The sequence below is a fragment of the Centruroides vittatus genome, unplaced genomic scaffold (genome assembly GCF_030686945.1).
Source record: "Centruroides vittatus isolate TY-2023 unplaced genomic scaffold, ASM3068694v2 contig_1035, whole genome shotgun sequence".
Classification (NCBI taxonomy): Eukaryota; Metazoa; Arthropoda; class Arachnida; order Scorpiones; family Buthidae; genus Centruroides; species Centruroides vittatus.
In genome coordinates this window covers 2,510,074-2,530,728 of record NW_027120673.1, presented here as the reverse complement: position 1 = coordinate 2,530,728, position 20,655 = coordinate 2,510,074, and the positions used below count along the sequence as shown (strand labels likewise).

The 20,655-nt window shown below is 28.3% G+C and overlaps 1 protein-coding gene across 4 annotated transcripts in view; it reads right to left on the bottom strand.

The window, feature by feature from the left end:
• Positions 1-20,655, bottom strand: part of LOC136969395 (sushi, von Willebrand factor type A, EGF and pentraxin domain-containing protein 1-like) — a 131,427-nt gene that overhangs the window by 41,272 nt on the left and 69,500 nt on the right. For all 4 annotated transcript variants that reach the window (XM_067263534.1, XM_067263542.1, XM_067263552.1 and 1 more), the window contains 8 exons: positions 17,944-18,168; positions 15,334-15,573; positions 13,309-13,542; positions 13,020-13,223; positions 12,677-12,940; positions 11,141-11,356; positions 9,479-9,705; positions 3,352-3,583 (listed from right to left, as the gene is read on the bottom strand). In XM_067263534.1, coding sequence (XP_067119635.1) covers positions 3,352-3,583; positions 9,479-9,705; positions 11,141-11,356; positions 12,677-12,940; positions 13,020-13,223; positions 13,309-13,542; positions 15,334-15,573; positions 17,944-18,168 — 1,842 coding nt within the window. The remainder of the gene's footprint in view (positions 1-3,351; positions 3,584-9,478; positions 9,706-11,140; positions 11,357-12,676; positions 12,941-13,019; positions 13,224-13,308; positions 13,543-15,333; positions 15,574-17,943; positions 18,169-20,655) is intronic.

Below are 20,655 nucleotides of genomic sequence, written 5' to 3'. Positions count from 1 at the left end.
TAGAATTTTCCAACAAGAAAACTTGAAGATATATGTAACTTATCAGCAAAAGAAAGTGACAAAAGTGGTAAGTGAATAGTGTTTCAGTAATTCCACTCTTCAGTAAAATAGCAATTAAAAGGAATGATAATATAAACAAAAAAATTTGTAAGACATTTATATAAAAATAGGCATTCTGTTTTCTACCTGATCCATGATAAATTTTCTGTTTATTGGTACTGGCAATAGCAGTACATAAAAATTTATCTGAGATTTCTGATCTCTGTGTACAGGGAAGGGGTTCACTTGTAACTGTTTACCTCCAGGCAAACTAACTTATGTTCATGTTCATTTCCTCTTTGATTTAGTTTGTTTCATTTTGTGTGACTGGATTGGGCCAAACAATCTGAATTATTTTTCTGGTGGCAATAATTTTTGATTGTGTCATGAGTTTATATGTAGTTGTCTGTAGAAAAAAGTGTTTCATTGCTGCCACTTTATACATAAAAGGGGTCATTAGAGTAAACTGGAATGAATAAAGGCCTATAGTTTTATTTGTAGTATACCCCAACGAAGATACCATTGTGGAGCTTATGTCAATATCTAAGGAATATGCTGTTGTCAGACTGAGTCAGTCTAGTTTTAAGGTGAGGCTATAGAAGTTCGTATTGAAGGTCCCCGTAACATGTCTTAATTATATGGATATTTAAACTGGATATTGAGAACATCTATATATTTGGCATAGAGAAGGATCACTAGCCTAAGGGGGTGTGGTGTCTTTGTTTCTAGTGATTAAATTACTAATCTACACAAGCCTCCTGAAAGGAGGCTGCTCATAGATACACTGCATTTCTAAATAAATAAATGTTTTTGTTGTATCTAAAGAAGGAACAATAGCATACCAAATGTGCTAATTCTAATATATGTTCATGATGATTGTAGATGGTATAGTTTCTCATAACCAATTAAGTAATGCACAAAAGCACAAGGAAAAGTATAGATGGGTATTGTGTTGTAAAGTATTGGCACAAGTAATATGATGGGTTATTGGGCATGACTACAATATTCCTTAGAACTAATAAGAATAACTGATCTAGATTTTCATAGATCGTATGTCATTGAACATTCTGTAGTTGTTCCATAATTTGAAGCTTAAGGCATTCCATTTTTAAACTTCACTAGTCTGCTTCAGGTCCCACAACAACTTGTTAACATAATCAAAAACATACTTTCATCAGACATCTCTTCAACTGTTGGAAAAGTACATAAATCAATACTTAAAAGGTTTAACCTAAGTACCAGTTTTTGGAATTTATATTCTATGTAACAATCATTTATTATTGTCTCCACAGAAGTGAGTTTCTTATATACCTAAAGCCAGGTGCTTATAATTCAGCTGCTCCTTTTATAAGGAACAGATGTTGTTAAGCAATCACCCACTCTGGATCAGATAGTGCTTGTGGGTCACTTTTTGTTTCATTTCTCCCCTTAGACCTTACTAGCATGCATTGTTTAGTGGAACCTTATGTGCCCACCAGCTTTGCTTTATGGTTCATTGGAACTACTGAGCTCTCTCACATCAGCAAGATGATGACTAGCAAGAGAGTTGTTATTATTAAGGTGTTGGTGGAGTGTATCCTACACAGTACATATATACACACCAGTGCCTAGTGCTATGCAGGACCAAAGTCAAAGTATAATTATGGAAAACAAATATTTTGTTTATGTTCTTGTGCATATCTGTGTTTAAGAATTTCTTAAATATGTGACACATGTTTAGTTTGGCAGCTTTCTGAACTGTGATGTATACACTATTGTGAAGCTCAAAGTTTCTATACTTTTGTGTAGATGTGTGTGGTATTATGCCTGTGCAAGAAAAGACAACTAGCACAATAAGATTCCTATACATTCTCCAGAGACACTTAATATTCAAGACTTACTAACAAAATAAAGTCTGTCAGTAATTTTTTCACTGTATTGTACATATTTTGTATATTGTGGATGTTTGGTACAGCTATGTCTATGATACATTCATTGAGAAAACAAAATGACATATGATGTTTGGTCTGTTGTGATGGATTGTTTTGACTATGGTGTGTCATAGTATATTTTGTACGATCATCTGAGATATGCATTTGTAGTATGGTTCCTATATGCATAGCATATTTGTGTCTGTGGGCAATCTTTTGATGTATTATATTTGCTATTTAGTGATGTGTCATATACTTTCTTGCATGATGAATGTGTCATATACATTCTTACATTCATAGAAGTATTGTCTGTAACTGATGTGTCTCTTAAAATGTGCTTCTTGTAATTTTTGTATTTATGACTTTGTTTTGTATTGCAATTATGAACCCTTCTTTCTCTCTCCAAAGAAATATTTGTGAGTCAGCCAGCAGTTGGAAGCAGTTTAATCAACATGATTCTGACTGAAATTGTTAAGATGTCTACAATGGAACTCCTCCTGAACCCAAAACTGTCTGTTAGTGTCTGTAACTTTTGTATATTATGTTAGATCCAGGCCAGTGTTGTGTAAGTCTGCTTAATGGCATACTTTCTATGTCTGCAAGCTTTGTAACTGTTTGTTTTCTATAGAAAAACTATCTCACTTTCTGTATTTGTTTGTAGTGAAGATATCTGTGAGGCCTCATCCTTCCTCATTTGAGGAAAAGTCACCCTTTCTACAGAGAACTTAGAGTAGTGTTTGTTATTTTGTTAATGTTGTTTCTGTTTTTTTTTTTTTTTGGAGTTGTTCTAGTTGTATGTATGTTCAATGTATAACTCCAAAAGAATATGTCAGTACTAGGATGACATATATATTGATATTTTAAATATGTATTTTGCACTCAGATGTTGTGTTGTTAATTCTTTTGTTAGTCTTTGTTTCATTTATGTATGTTCTGCAAGTTTGAATTTTTATTAATTATTATTAAATAATAATGTCATGAATAAAAAAGTTAATGATCTCAGAAACACAATACTAGTTTATTAATGAAGCTGGCCAAGTAAATAATTAAACATTTTAAAGAACATTACACTAGAGGAAAATAAAAATCAATTTTGCTTTTTGAAAAATTCTGAATGGAATTTGTTTTACAAGTGCTCCTTTTATCTGAACACTTTCGAAAAGATCAGCATGGCCTTCTCCTATTAGTTGAAGGTCTGGCTGACAACATAACTGCTTTGTAGCATTTTTATTGGCACATTTTAGCAATAAAATATTCAAATTATGAAAATTTTAGTTTTTTTAAATTTTCAATAGTTTATATTGTTATTTTTTGTGAATTTTAATAATGTAAATTATAAAATTTAAATTAAATATCAATAAATTGCAATTAAATTATGATATAATTCAAATTTGATACTTACAACATTTATCGGTACCTGGATCAATAACATATCCATTAATAGGACAAACTAATTCAAAAGCACTTTGATCAAAAGAATCCTGCCATAAAGTAGCTCCAACACTATGTAATTCTTCTTTAAATGTTTCATCTTTAGATACAATTTTGCTTGTATTTGCTAAAATTTCTTCAATATTTGTTTCTGCATCAGAAACATTTTCAATATCTTCATAATCTTCAACAAGATAAGTTGCCTAACAAGATTTTTCATAGGAATAAATTAACAAAATATAATAAATCTAAATTATTACAAAATATTCTGCACCTATAAAATTTATTTACTAATTGAAATTACAGAAGCTAAATACAAAAGATTCTTTAAGTAAGGCTAAGGGTATTAAAAAGGCTAATGAAATAAAAGAGAACATTAAATTTGAATTAGAAAAAGAAAAACAAAATAGCATTAATTATCTAGATATAACAATTGAAAGAAAAGAAGATAAATTAATTTATAAAAAATATGTTAAACCCATACAAATTTTGAAAACAATTAACTATAAATCTGTTATTCCCATTAGTATGAAACATAATATATTTAAAATGTATATGAATAAAATAAGACAAAGAAAAGTGAGACCGAAATGCGGAAAAAAGAAGAAGAAATACCGTATATCTTGGTGGATTGTCTTATCCACCAAGATATACGGTATTTCTTCTTCTTTTTTCTGCATTTCGGTCTTTACCTTTCGGTGCTTACCTTTAGATAAGACAATGTATAAATTTTCGTCAAAGTTTTATAGTTTTAGCATATATCTGTCCTATAAGATGACTGCCAAACTATCAACGACCTATGAATTTAGTTTAGGTCAGCAATCATTATCTGAATAATAACACTGTATAGCTTATATGGAATTATGTCCTATTTGTAATTTTTCGAATGAACAAATTTTATTTTCTTGCATTTGACAATTTTTGCAAACATTTGCACTAATTCAAACATTCGGATAATGACCTTGACTATTTACAAAAACATCCTATGGGCTATTCTATTTTGTGCACATACCCTACTCTCTTCTAGTAAATAATTACGGTTTGTCTGTCTTTTTATAATGGTTTCAATTTATATAAATTTCAATCTAATTTTTTTTTGTCTGTTGTATAAGACGACCCTGGATTTTCAGGACCATTTTTTATGGTTCAACTATTGTCTTATCTGCCAAGATATACGGTAATTAAAATGTTTATTTTAAATGATTACCCGAAAAACTTGTTGAATAAATGAACTGAAAAATGATAAACAATCAAAATTAATAGATAAGGAGAAAAAAAATTTGTTAAAATAAGGTATGTTCCAAAGTTGTTTGAAAGGATTAAAAAAGTAATAAATAGTAAAATTAATTTAATACCGGAAAAAGTAAATTCAACTAAAAAATATCTGTTATAGGAAGGAAGAAAAATATGATATAACAGAAGAAAAAGGAGAAGTGTGTTCATTCAATTGTAATTGTAACCTATAAAAAACATATATTGGTGAAACCAAAAGGAAATTAAAAATAAGATTAAGCAAACATATTTGAGCAATTAGGGAAAATTATGCAAATTCAGTAGTAGCAGAACACTGTAACTCAATTGGATGTGAAATTGTTTTAAATACGGTAAAAATAAGGAAAAATAATAATAATAATTATAAACAACAACTATACAAACATATTAATAGAATAAATAATAATACTGGAAGAGAGATACACCAATCATGGAGAAGATTCATAGAGGGAGGTAAGGGTGTGACGTATAAAGAGAACGATTGAAACAGGTTGAGACAAAGTGTAAGTCAGGGAGAACAATCGGATATGTAAGTTTTGGAATAAAGTTTAAATATATAAAATGTTGTAAAGCTAATGTTAACCTAATAATTTTATGTTTTAATACAAGGTTTTGTTTAAAAAGATTCTGTTAATAGTGTTTAAATTTAATTGCATGGTGGAAATAGGAATAGAAAGAATTAGCCCTGAAATTTAACAATTTAATATAATTGTCAGTATATTTAAATTGTACAAAGATTTTATTATTTTTAATTTTTATGTAGAATGTGTCATGTAAATACCTGCTGATGAGGGACAAACAAGTCCAAAATGCAATATTAACATGTATGTGTCCAGGTAAATTTAATAAAACAACAATTTTCTAATCTGTGAAACTGAGTTGCTGTATCCTTAAAGCCAGTTTAATAAGTCCTGTTAATAGATACGTACTAGTGGATGAAATAAGATTTTGATTCTTTAAGTAATTTGAAAATAAAAATTTATTACAAATATTTGTTCTATGCCCAATTCATTCAAAATAGAAAGAATCCAATACCTTATGCATAGTTTTATTATTTATTTCCACACTACAAATGATCTTTAATGATGAATTTCTACATCTTATGAGATGTAAAAACCCCATTCAGAACAGATTACAGTGTGGATTCTTCTGTACACATAATCATATACAGTAAAACTGCTCTAACTCAAAATTCCAAGGGGCAAGAAAAACTTTGAGTTACAGACAATTTGAATTAGAGAACAATAGAGTAAAAATGCTGATTCTGAATAGATTTGTATTTTTATCTCTCTTGCATTATATAAAAAAAATATTTGATAGTTTTTTGTTTTAAACAGCCCATTTAATGCCTTTCAGAAAACTGTTCAATGTAACTAATGGAAATGAACAGTTTTGCAGGTACAGTAGATCTTGTTGAGATATAATGAGAGGACCTCTTGCTTTGGACTGGAATAGTGTCTGAAAATTAGGAATTAGGCACTAGGTGCCATTTCTTATTAAAATTAATAATTACGGCAGTTGTAGGTGTATTTACTTATTTGCTCACCCCACTTAAATGTTTTCAGTCAATTATCATCATCAGAATAAATATAATCATCTAAATTCTAAAATTATTACAATAAGTAGATTCTATTGTATATCTGAATGCATAAATGATTGCAATATTGTAATACTATTTAGAATCCTACATTGTCCCATTTATTCATTAGCCTATAATTAATAAACAACAATTGAAATACTAATTCATATACAAACATCTCAAAACCTGATATACAGTGGTGCCTCATATAATGTACTTAATCCGTTTCAGCTGCACATCCGTTAAGTGAAAAGTCCGTTATACGAAATGCATTTTCCCATAGAAATACATGTTAAAACATCTAATTCGTTTTGCAGCATAAAATAACAGTACTGTACCATAAAAAAATGGAAATGGAGCAGTCACCAATTATGCTGGGTAGTCAGATGTTGTGAGGAGGAGGTGAAGGAACACTTTCTTCACACATTCATACAAACACGCACTTTTTACACATTGCAGCAGGTCTCTTCTTATTGTTTTTTAATCGGAGTCAGATTCAGGAGAGGCTACCGGGGCTTGCAGGGTCAACTCCTCTTGTTCGATCCTTTGTTTTTTGGCAGCTGGCTTCGTGAAAAACATGTTCAAGATGGTCTGTTTCTCTCTCTTCTTGAACACCTGTTTTCCAAAATACCTACATCAAGAAGCTATTCTGGGAAGCCAAGAAGGGGAAAACATCTAAAAATAATAGATTGTCAATGGCAACGGCAAAAGAGTGGAAAAATCATTCGCACTTGATTGCAAAGTCCGTTGTTCGCAGCGTCCGTTATTCGAGGCGTACGTTATACGAGACACCACTGTATATTAGTAATATGCCAAACATCTTGCCAGTTTTAAATAATTTAGAATATTCTAAATTATTTATAAATCATTAATTTAATTATAATTACAAGCAATTATTTATTGTGACATTGTCACAATGCTGGGCTGCATCATATTTTCTTGTGTGTAACATGGACTGCATCATATGTGTGTAACATAAATCATATTTTTATTCTGGAAATAATTTTTATCCATTTTATAAGCATCAGTTAAAAACATTCTGTACATCTATTACTAATTAATTAATTACCATATTTTTGTGCATAAATCCGTGTGTTATCTGTGTTTGAAATGCACTTTAAAGGAGATGTGGATTGTGCAATAGGGCAAGCTATATGTTGATTTTAAATTCAATTATGAACATATCAAAGATCTTTTCCTTTGTCTAAAGCCACTAACAGTAATGATGAATGTCCAATACTTAGTTATCCTTTTAAAGGCATTAAATTATGAAAAACGTTTACTGATCTGTTTTAGCTGCTTTCACTTGAATGCTCTTTCTAATGAATTATCAATTTTCAGTTTTTTAAACACTGGTTTTTCAAACTAAAATTTTAATTTGCAAGCCTAAGCTTTTAATTTTTTAAATAGCTTTAAATTAAAAAAAGTTTAAAACAGTAATTCATTAGAGAACAATCAATTAAAAACAGCAAAAATAGATTAAATTACAAAAACTGTTTTACTAATCTTTCTTTAAAAATCGTTTTGTTTAGTTATGATTTTTCATGTGCATAGGTAATCTTTTAAAACGGACTAGACTTTCAGCACTAATTTGAACTGAGCTTAGATTTCTTCTATAGCAAATAAGAGGAGGATAACCCACTCGCCACTACACTCTATGTCATTGAATACGTACAGTACTTTAAAATTACTTTAATTTTTGAGTTTATTTTAACATTTATTATTACATACTTTATTATTATTATTTAATAAATAAAACAAAAATGAAGCAATATGATAAAAAAATATTTGTTTGATAGACATTTCTACCTTAGTCACAGGAAATTTAGGAGATTCCCTAACAATATTTCATTTCACTTATTTTATAATTACATCTGTAATGAAGTGTATTAAAAAAACCAATGTTTTAATGTTACAGATAGTACCTTCTAAATTTGCTTAACAGTAAGTGTAATGCTTTCATCAGCTGCTCTAGAGATATGGAGTATATGGTAGGACAGGTTATGAGAAAGTTTTACTTTTGCTCTAGCAATTTTCTGTGAGTTAAACATCACTGAAAGTTGTATGCACAAAATTATGACAAATAATTTAATTTTAATGCATTATTTCTTAAGTTATGCATGAATCTAATAAATAATGCAATAACTGAAAGAATGTGCTCTCTTTCAGTCAAAACTTAATAACCGGTGCAAACGAATTATATTTTTATGGCGAACGTTTTCGTACACTTCACTGTGACCTTCCTCAAGCCTTCCTGTCTTCTTAAACGATTTTCGAACAATCGAACTCTTATTACCATTACGCACGTGCCAACCGAACAAATCGAAAAATCGAACAAGTCTGATTCAACCCGTTGAAATAACTTCCGTAAAACTTCCAAATTAATAAAGCTTTAATCAAATAACTAATCCTATGCTAATTAAGACTGCACCACAATTCCTCTAAAAACAATCCTGCCATCATTTCTACGTCGATGCCATACTTTTCCAAATTTACCAATTTCACCAAACCGCTCCTCCATTACTTCGTTAAAACTTCCCATTCATTCATTTATTCTGTCTCGTCTTTTTGCAGTAGGGCCTGCCACGCCATCGATAACCTCATTTCATCCTTTAGAAATTTGTAAGGCCTTCCAGTGGTCAAGGCCAATAAATGCAAAGGATGAAATGAGGTTATCGATGGCGTGGCAGGCCCTACTGCAAAAAGACGAGACAGAATAAATGAATGAATGGGAAGTTTTAACGAAGTAATGGAGGAGCGGTTTGGTGAAATTGGTAAATTTGGAAAAGTATGGCATCGACGTAGAAATGATGGCAGGATTGTTTTTAGAGGAATTGTGGTGCAGTCTTAATTAGCATAGGATTAGTTATTTGATTAAAGCTTTATTAATTTGGAAGTTTTACGGAAGTTATTTCAACGGGTTGAATCAGACTTGTTCGATTTTTCGATTTGTTCGGTTGGCACGTGCGTAATGGTAATAAGAGTTCGATTGTTCGAAAATCGTTTAAGAAAATCGTTTAAGAAGACAGGAAGGCTTGAGGAAGGTCACAGTGAAGTGTCCGAAAACGTTCGCCATAAAAATATAATTCGTTTGCACCGGTTATTAGGTTTTGACTGGAAGATTTACTTTTAGTCTGGTGTTTTTTGAGGAGTTATTAGAATGTGCTCTCAAAGTATTTCAAAATCAAATAATGAATGTTCAATGATTTAAAATTCTAAACAATTTTTAAGTTATCAAAATGATTACCCTAAGTGTCCAAATTGTTTCAATAGCCTGATTATTTTTCTCTTTGTCTTCACCACATACATAATTTATATCAGTACAATCAACTGCAAAACAATGCTTTATAGTTCTTTTCAAAAGACTTTCTTTTATAACAGTCATCATCTTATTTAAAGCAATATAGTCTGAACAGTTTTCTACTCCTGCTTTAAACAACACTGACGCTTGGAGAGATGTTGATGGAAGTTGACCTGTAAAATAACTGAATGTTAATATAATAAAAATTTAAACTTGATATTGTTAAATAGTTTGTAAAACTAAGGCATTTGCTTTTTCTTTGAGTAATTTTTGAAATAATGCTAAGTTCTATCTTTGCATGTAATTTTCATTTTAAAAGATGATTAAGATGAAATTTTTGCTTTATGTAAAATTACAAAGATATGACATTAAATTTTGAAAAATTATGATTTTATTAATGTAACAATATATAAAAGTTTGGTGTATCTTATAATAATAGATAATTTTACTAAATAATATAGATATTTTCCAGGAACTTATCTGGTTAATGTATATTATCTCTAGACTATCTTATGATAGGTGTTTATGTTTAATAAATATCAGAATTAAAAAGAAGTAAAATAGTCACTATCAAAAACTCACCTTTACAGAAAAAATATTTAAGATTTTCTTTAAATTTTAATATCATTTTCTGTGACAAAAAAATTTTTAAAAATATTTATACTATGAAAAAATTTAAAGTGTTTGTAAAAACTCTTTTTACACCATAGAAATAAATAACTATGAGCCCACTGTTATGATTACAGATTCATCACACACCATTTTACTCCATTAGTAGTCTTTGTTGATTTGAATTTTCTTTATATTTACTGTATAAATCTCCATTTCTCCAACCATTTAATTATAATAAGCTTTTATTCGCTTTCTCAAACAAATTATCCTTTGTTGCTTGTTTACTTCTCTTAAATATAAAAGAATATAAGTATAAGAATATATTCTAGTTTCCTTATTCATCAGCATGTGAAAAAATGATATAATTAGTATCATACCTCAACCACTTTTAAGATCCCAAAGTCATCCACAGATAATACAAAACATGGTTGAGTATTGAGTGGTCCTAGAACCAGATAGAACAAGCACCAAAAATCTATGATAGCTATTAAAGCACAAAATCTACATTATCTCCAACAGTGGTAAAATGTTATAGAATGATTCATCCAGAATGAAATGACTCTGGATTCATATACATACACACATATTTTATGCAAAATAGATTAATCACTGAAGAAAATTATTTCATAAGATTAATCTAATTAAAAAACATAATCTATGTCATATTACACAGAGCAACAATAAAATTCTTCTATACATGTACTGTACATAACTCAGATCCCTATATATAGAATTTTGAATTGTTAACTGCCCAAGTGACAAAAGAAACCAGTCCTTTGCAGAAGAGAGAATGCTTGAAAAAAGACATCAGCCATTATTTTAGCATTGCTTGACTTTTTATTTTCCTAGAATAAAACTGTTTAGTTTTTAATTTTCAAGAACATTCATTTTTCTCTACAAACCTGCATATATAGTGTAGTGTGTGTGTTTGTGAGCTACATGCTATTTACTAAAAATTAAAATTATCTATAAATATCATAACTGCATAATGTTTACCTAAACAATCTGGTAAATTATTCAAACCATGAAATTGTTGAAAATCCCAATATCCATTTGTTGTATTACATTCTATGAATCCTCTTTGTAATAATGTATATAATGAACGGAAACCATAACCAACTTTACATTTCACTTCACAACGATATTTTCCATTTATATTCTGGCATTCGATGTATCCATTAGTTGGAGATTTCAATGCATCACATTCACGTCCTGAAATATAAGTAGCTAGATCTAAAAATAGTTATTTATTTTTATAAAAATAAAATAGTATTATAACTTGATAAATATATCAATAAATTTGTTAGTATCAATAATTTTTCTTTAATAAATTTTAAAATTAATAATATGCAATTCATTCTTCAATAATACTGGTATTAATAATACTAATAGTATAATATAAAAGAAAACTTGCTAAAAATCATTTGATTAAAGTAGCTTCTTCTGAGAGAATCAGATTATAGAATTAAAATATTACTACAATAAGTTTCAAATCTTGTTTAGTTTATCCATATAAAAAAGAAATAAAGCATGCTATTTTTATTTCATAAATCACCTATATCTCTAAACTTCTATATTCACAAATCTGTTTGATCAATTTTGATAAAACTTTGCCATTTTCCATTAATTACTATGAAGAATTCAAAAATGAAATAAAAAATATGTATCCATGACTTCATTTTCGAGATACAAGATCCTAACAAGAGCACATGCAACAAAGTGATGTTGCACAAAGTTTTATAAAAATTGATCAAACAGATTTTGAGAATGAATGCTATTCTGTAAGCCACATAGAAGAGGCTTTGTTAACATTGCCATATGTGCAAAAATATCACCAAAATTTTTTTATTAAAAACAATGAGACATTTCCAACAAAGAATTAATTATGCATTCATCAAAATGGAAATGTGCCATAGGAGAAAACTGTGATAGGCACTCACATTAATTAAGTATTCCACTAAAAGTTTACGTAAAATAAAAAATATATTGAATAGATTTAAGATGGCCTTGAGCTGTGACATGAGGTTTTGTATCCCTTCATTATTTGAATAAAAAGAATGATTCAATAAAATAATAATAGTTTTGTAATGACTGTTTTGACATTTTTTCCTTTTATTTTTAATGAACTTTACTGATATCTACAAACTTGTGCACAGTGTGGTGGCCAAATAAACATTAAAACACTCTTAACTTCTGATAAATGCATATTTCAAAAAAAGCATTTAACATAAAAGTTTGTTTATTTTTGATGTAGAATCATAATACACAATTAAAAACTGGGGATTCTCACTTAAGAAAATGAAGTTGACCCCATTTTCACCAATTGTAGAGCATCTATGGTGAAACTGATAGTCACATCTTGTGCCTTGTTGAAGTCTAACAATTTTGATTCAATGATTCTTTTGTAGGATGCATATTTTTCGAGTTATTACAGTGAATTGATTAAAATGGACCACCTTGTACAGTGAATTGAGGAAATTATGTTAGGGATTATATATTAATGAATAAAAAAATTTATTTTTTTTTTGTTACCTGTACTACTATCTGTATGCCCTTTATCTTTTACTGTTATAGTATATTTACATGAAGCAAATGTTTGCAATTCAACATCCATTGCTTTACAGGTATTTTCATGAATTCCATGATCTAATACATGTGACAATGTACAAGAAACTTCAGCTGGTTTACCCTCTGATGTAAGAAAAACTGGATTTTTTAAAATTATTGTTGATGGATCATCTGTTTCATATTCTATATCAATGCAGGCATCTTTTTTTGGTTCTGGAACAATCCTTTCTATAAAATATCAAAATCAAAAATATAATCATATCAATTTACAAAATATTTTCAATTTTTGAAATTCTTTTATAATTACTCTTGCATTCAGGTAATTCTGTTACATTCCAAACTGCTGAAGGAAGACAGATAAGTGTTCCTAAGTGTTTCATGCTTACTGGAATAACATAACCACTGGAACAGTTATAATGGCATTCAGTATTCACTGGATATGTATCTTCATTGCTAGAGGTGCAGCTCACTGTACTAAAATTAATTGTTGGTGGTCGATTACATTCTAAAGCTAATTTAAAATAAAAACGTATTATTAATTATAATTGTTAAAAATGGAATTAGTAATTTGTTAAAAAGAAAAGCTTTAAACATACCCTTAACATCAATTGTATATGAACAATTTCCAAACAATCTTAATTCTGGATCTTCTGCTTCACAATAATTTTCATAGCTTCCTGGTTCAAGATTATTATTTAAAGAACAGTTTGAAATTACAATTTTACCACTAGCTGTAATAAATCGTGGTGGTGTTATTTCTAATGTTTTATTTGCAGCAATTATGGTTTGATTTCGACAGTCATCCTTATATTGGACGGGATTTATTTTTTCTGAAACATTGTCGTTAGATTTTAATTTATATAATAAACATTTTTATAATTTATTTAAAAAACTATAAGTGTCATCTCTTGTAAAATGCAGATGTGATTTTAAAATGTAGTCTGATACAAATATTGTCAATAAAAACTTGAATTTGGGAAAATCAAATTTTATTGATAAAATGTTAAAAATGATATAATAACTGTAGAAAATTGTTTTATATAATATTGTTATCTGCATAATTATATTTGTCTAATATTAATTCTTAAAAAAACTAAATATAAAGCTAACTGATTATCATCATTATACAGTGAAATCTATGTAAACTAGACTCGTACAGTACTAAATGTTTTTTCCAATTTGGCAGTTTCTGTTCCGAACAGGTTTTTTTTAATACAGAAAATCACTACATTCCTATGATTTTTTCCCACTTATGCAGGTTTACATTAAGGTTCTGTTTTGGACAAGTTTTACTATATATTTTCATTACTATTTTAATGCTCAGCTATTGTAATGTTCATCTTTAAACTAATTAGAGACTTTTACAGTACCAATAATAAAATTAAACTAGTGGACAACCCCCAGTACCCACAGAATCAGGCATTAAATAGAAAAAGTTCATTTAGAATTAAAAATTGAAATGTAATGCCTATCAAAAGTTACTTGTAATCTGGACTATGTAAAATATATTCATGCTCCCAATATCAACTATAAAAATGAATTACAAATTTTCTTTGTATATTACATTAAGATGGTAAATGCAATAGAATCTAACTTTTTCTGACAAAATCCTCTGGCTAACAATTCAGTTGACACTGAACTGAACATTAGTTCACCTGACACTGAAGTGTTGCAAAATCTCAATGATGCAAAAAGTTTCTTATTGACTTCCTCAACAAAATGATAGGAAAATTTCGGAAATTGAGATCTGATGTCTCTCAAATGGATTATCAATCTGAAAATAGAAAACTTTTTGCACATCTGCAAACATACCTCTATCTATTGACACCTAATTTGTTCAAATCTGCCAAGAAATCTAAGAGAAGTTTAGGTAATAAAAATCTCTTTGGCATAATACATATGTGGATTCTATATAATTAATTTTTATAAAATATTTTTATTGATACAAATGATAAAATTTTTTACTAGACTTGATCTTACTATTTATTAGTCATGTCTTCTATCAAAATCAAAAGAATAATCAAATTTTGTAATTCAAGAACCTACTACTTTTTTTACTCAAAAAACTTACAATATTAACAGTTTTTTGATAAACATATATGATAAACTGTTACATTATTAATAATTTTGAGTAAACATCAATTACATTTTAGTATAATTGCCATTTATACAAAATGAACAAAAAACGTTATAGTAATTAGTATTTAAAGAAAATAACAAAACAAGTTTTTAAAAACATAAATCAATGAAAATTTTAAAAGAAATTAATAAGTTGTTATTAAAACGCTTACAAAGTGTATAATAGTTTTCAGTTTGATATATTTATATATTACCAAAATTAGTAAATTATGACTTATTTGGCTTATATTGATTTAATGACCTTGATATTGTAAATATCAAGCAGTAAATGCAACTTTTATTACTGCATTTATGGTACAGTGACATCACAAAAGATGTGTTATACAAAAATAATGGAAACAATTTAGTATCATATTGTATAGAGTAGATTTTAAATTTAATAAAATAATTTAAATTGAAAAATTTTTATATAATTCTCATATTTTGCAAAAGACCACATTTGACAAGAGATAATATATACACTGTATATAAACATCACTTACTAAGACATTGTGGAAAATCACTATTATTCCAGTAAGGGGCAATACATTCAATAGTAGTTTTATTCAAATGACTTGTAGGTATGATGTAATTAGGTTTACAATTAAAATGACATTTAGTTCCATTAATATAATTTGGTTGATTAGTAACAGATGTATCTCCTCTTTCACTCCATTCTGAAGCTACGTCATCACAACTTAAATAGCCATTTTCAGGTTCATTGGGTTTTGGGCATTGAATAGCTAAAATATAATTTAAATATAGTTTTTAAATATAAAATTAAATAAATACAGCTAGTTACTACATTTTTATTCAAATAATCTGCATGGAATATAATTCACAAGTTTAAAAAATTATTATAACTGAAATAAAACATTTAGAAGATCTGCACTAGTGTATAACCTGCATCTCTGAGGTAATGATGAAAATATGGCACTTATCAGTATGCTATTTAGAGAATACAGTCTAAACATTATTTTATTTTTATTTTGTTACCAATTCATTTTAGTCATAAAATAGATGAAATAAAAGTGATAGATAAAATGGGATATTTAAGATGAAACATCCTAAACCACATAAGGGTGAGCAGAATTGCTAATTCTAATGCATATTATCAGTACTGTAGATATAAAAATTTATGAATATTAACTAAAAAAAGAACATTAAGAAATTCAACAACTTTCAAGAAATTTATTTAAACAAATATTTATGAATTTTGTTTAAAGAAACTGCATTATTTTAAATATAGCAAAATATTTGGTGTATTTTTGACATGCAGGATTTGTTCGTGTTTTCTAAACATGCACTTGTGATTTTGAACAAAGGAAAAGGAAATAGTATTTTTAATTTTTTTGTGTGGTTGATTATAAAGAGAAAGAACCAGAAATGGGAATATGGAACAAAAATAATATTGTACATATTTATATAGATGAGACTAAGAGGGATCTCCAAACAAGATTCATAGAGCACATTAGAGTAATAAAAAATAATATTGATAAATCTGCAGTTGCAAAACACTGTAACCAAGATGGATGCAAGATTTAAAAAAAATACTAAAGTTCAATAAAGCAAAGAAAATATGTTAAAAGAAAATTATTTGAATGTTAGAAATTATTAAAGTAAATAATAAAATAAATGAAAATACAGGTTTACAAATACATGAATCTTCAAAAAGTTTCCTAACCAATACAGAGAAAAAATAAACAAATTAGCATATACTTGTGAGCTGGAGGAACACATCTAAAGGCAAAGGCAATTAATATGTGTAACGGGGATGTTATTAGTAAATTCTATTAGAGTATAATGTTAATATCATTTTTTTTTATCAAGAATGTGAGGACACACAAACACAGCATGCAAGCTCTTTCAAAATCCAGAAAAATCCACTGGCAAATTTATAACAGCTCTGTATTAACCTCACAAAAAGTTGTAATTATGGGAATTTGAAAGATGAATTCACTCATGATGAATCATCAATAATAGAGTGAATAAAAAACTAAGTGAAAGATTTCAGCAAATGAGGAACTCACTTTACAGAAGAAAATGAAAATAGCCATGCAATAAGATCTAGAAACAGAACCAGACAAATTCAATCAACCTAGGGTCAATCATCTCTCATCCACAATGATGAAATACAATCCAAATAGGAGAGAACTTTATCTAAAAACTTCAGACCACCTTAGAAGACACTCAAAATATACTCATTCATTTCAAAGTTCCTCCAGGAAAGTGCCTTTGAGCAGAGGACAAAAACATTTGTGTTTTTGTTCACTGCATTAAAATACTATTGTCCCACAAAAAAATACTATTTGCTATCAGTGAAAGAAAAAAAACATTTTCAAAAGTTTCATTTTCAAGAAAGTTTCTGTATCGTAAAAGAGAATACTTAGACTGTTTTTTGTTAAATATAGTTTCATTAATAGAAGTAATCACATAAGTATCAACTGGATTGCAGTTATGCCAGTTAGAAAATGCAGTATATACAGTCAAGTCCGTCATAGGTATAACTTGACACTGTCGGTTAAGTAGTCAGTTTTCTGTGGTCCCGACCGACTTACATAGGCATTAATGTTAAAAAACTCTGGTTTACTCAACACCGTTTAACTCGTCACCACTGGATAAATCGACATACTTTTGCTGTCCCACACTCGTTTAGATGTCTGATAAGTCGACGCCTGAAAAAAATGAGTTCACACTGCACAGTAAACTGTGCAATTGAACTCATTCAGGTGGGGAGGAATTTCCTAACTTGTTGTTAAGAATATATTTATTAGACTTTTTGTTCATCTTTACTCTTAAGATTCTGTAATCTTTATGAAATACCCTATACATAAAAAATAATCAATATTTGTAATATTATAAATTATAAAGTTCATATAATAATATAAAGCTATATATTTTTTTCATAATTGACATCTACAATCACCTAAAATACAAAATTATTTGAAAAGATTAAATTGAAAAATCCCAATTTTTTAATTGAAACTTATAATGACATGCAATTACATTCAAAGATTTTAAGTATAATATTAATTTTGAAGAATTTTTCACAAAATATACTGAAGTTTTCAGAAATAAACAATACATAAAATAAAAAATATATTCTCTCTTACATTGACAGTCTATCGTATTCGATGTATTCCATTGTTGACCAATGCACATAATGACTCCAAACTGTATTAGATGAGATGGTATTTCATAACCAACATCACATAAATATCGACATATAGTACCAGATGCAAGCATTTGCTGATCTCCAGATAAACAGTGTATAAGTCCATTCTTTGGATTAGCAGGTTTACGGCATTGCATAGTAGTTAATTCTGAAGTCTGCAGTTCTGTTATTTAAAAATTACAAAGTTAATTAAATTATTTAGAATAACTCCATAAAGATATTTTAGACAAAATAAAAAATTCTTAACAGTGTAATATGTGATTTTGCTTACAAAGTAGATAAGAACTAAAGAACTATTCATTTTCTCTGCATTAATCCATGCATCAATAGATATTATTACACATTCCTACTTAAACTTCTATCTCAAAAGCTGTTCAGTTTTCAATATCTCTCAGAGAACTATGTAGAAAGTCCTATTTAAAAGCTGAGTAATCAACTTTCAATGTCATTGAGTAATCAAATTTTAATTCATTGATATTAAAATTTTTTCTAATTTACTTTAGAATTTAATATTATTATTATATATTTATAGTCTATTTAATGAAAGATAAACTTTTAAAGGTCATTTCATTGTTTAACTTTTTAACATCATTTTTTAACATCAACTTTTAAAGATCAGTTATACAATCTCATTGATTAAGACATGATTTGATAATTTAATTCTAACAAGCTATAAACTCTTGTTATTTTCATTGCTAGAAAGCAGTACGCCACTGCTAGAAAGTAAATTTTAAAAATTAAAATAATCATAAACATTTAAAATGATAGTCCTAGCTTGACTTTGCAATGTTTTGCCCTATTTTCACACAGCAGCATTTTATTAATGAAATCAGAATTAAAGATGATACAAATAAAGCAAAGTGGTTACTTCATTTTTTAAAGTATACGAGTATAGTGTAAAAATCTATTTCATATTAAATTAACATTTCTATACAACTTAAATTACTATTATATAATTTTCAAGTTAGACAAAAGTACAATAAACCTTTGCATAACATATCTAAATTGTAATCAAATGAACTAATTGTGATTTAATTAAAATTAAATAAACAAAATAAGCATTAAATTATCAATTTTAGCATTTTATTAGCTAGCTGATCGTAACAATCAATCAATTCTTTACTAAAAGCTATAAAAAATTTGTTAAATGAGACATAGCTTTCTACAGAAAATAAGAATTGAGTGATTACTCTCAAACTTGTATCATTGAATATTGTTAATGTTAAAATTGTTTTCCATTCAATTTTTATCAAGTTTATTTTAGCATTTATAATTATAATTATTATTAATTATTATTATTGTATTATTAATGTAATACAATAAAAAAATGTTATAATTTGGCAACCAATTTATATTTTACATTTTTGTACTTTAGTTTTCCTCGCAGCACTCCATTTTTCCATTTCATTTATTTTATAAATACAGTAGAGCGTCGTTTATCCAAAAGCCGATCAACCGAAATGCCGGTTAACCGAAAGCTTTCCAGTCAGACTGTGTCATGCTGAATCGAACATTTTTGATACTAGATTAACTTCTAAAGTATAACTTTTTTGTTTTTATATTTTTCAATATATTTATTTGGTTTGTACAAAATAAAGAAATAATTTTTAACGATACAATAGCCCTGTGTAGCCGAGTAATAAATAACAGAATCCTGAGAATCGCTCGACTTTGATAAAAATTTAAAAAAAGTTTATTAATTACAGTTAACATTGATAGTTTCCAAAGAAACAATTGTACACACTTACTAACTAAGAAAATACAAAGACACTTGGGACCACCCATAACAATATCACCAATTGGTCCCCACGTACCAACAAAACAAAGGACTTAGTCTAACTTATGTCTAACTTAACTATAGTTTAACTAAATTTACAAAGTAAAGGGCCCTAGAGCAAGATAAGGTTGATAAGAATTATACAGGAATTGTCAGAATGAAAAAGTTCAAACGGGTGACTGGCAATAATAAAAAAAACCTCAGATCCGTTCCTTAATAATTGTCTTTGTTACGTGCTCGTCCTGCTTTTCTCTCTCCCCGAAAAATCTTCCTTCCTTTCGTTCCAATCTCCCTCTCTCCTCTGCCAGTAACCCCTCGACCAATCGGGTGTCACTCTCTTTTGTTTTATTACAGTTCAGACCACATGGGTCAACTAACTACAGTGTGGTTAGGTAAACAGAAGCCGGAAGTACAGTTTTACCGCAGGAAGACGGTATAAGGAAATACAGAAAAGAAAAATAAATAACAAGGCTTAATAAAGCCACACATGATTATTATTATAAAAATTTTTGTTAGACTTAGAATCAATGAAAATTCAACGCAAAGTGACATGCAACGGAAAAAAATTTCAACATGGGATAGGTTAATATATTTTTTCGTACATAATTGGTTATCTGAAAATAAGTTATCCAAACAACCCTGGTCCCCAATTGATTCAGATAAACGACACTCTACTGTATATCTAATAAATTGCTAATGGAAATAAAATAAACAACATTTTAATGTTTGAAATGGTACCATATTAAATTGCATACTGGAAAGTTTCAATGGCAAAACAGAATATATGATAATGAAATTTACATAATGGTTTGATTTTCATTCTGGGAATTTTTTGAGGTATTTGTTGATGCAGGTTATCCAGACAAAATTATG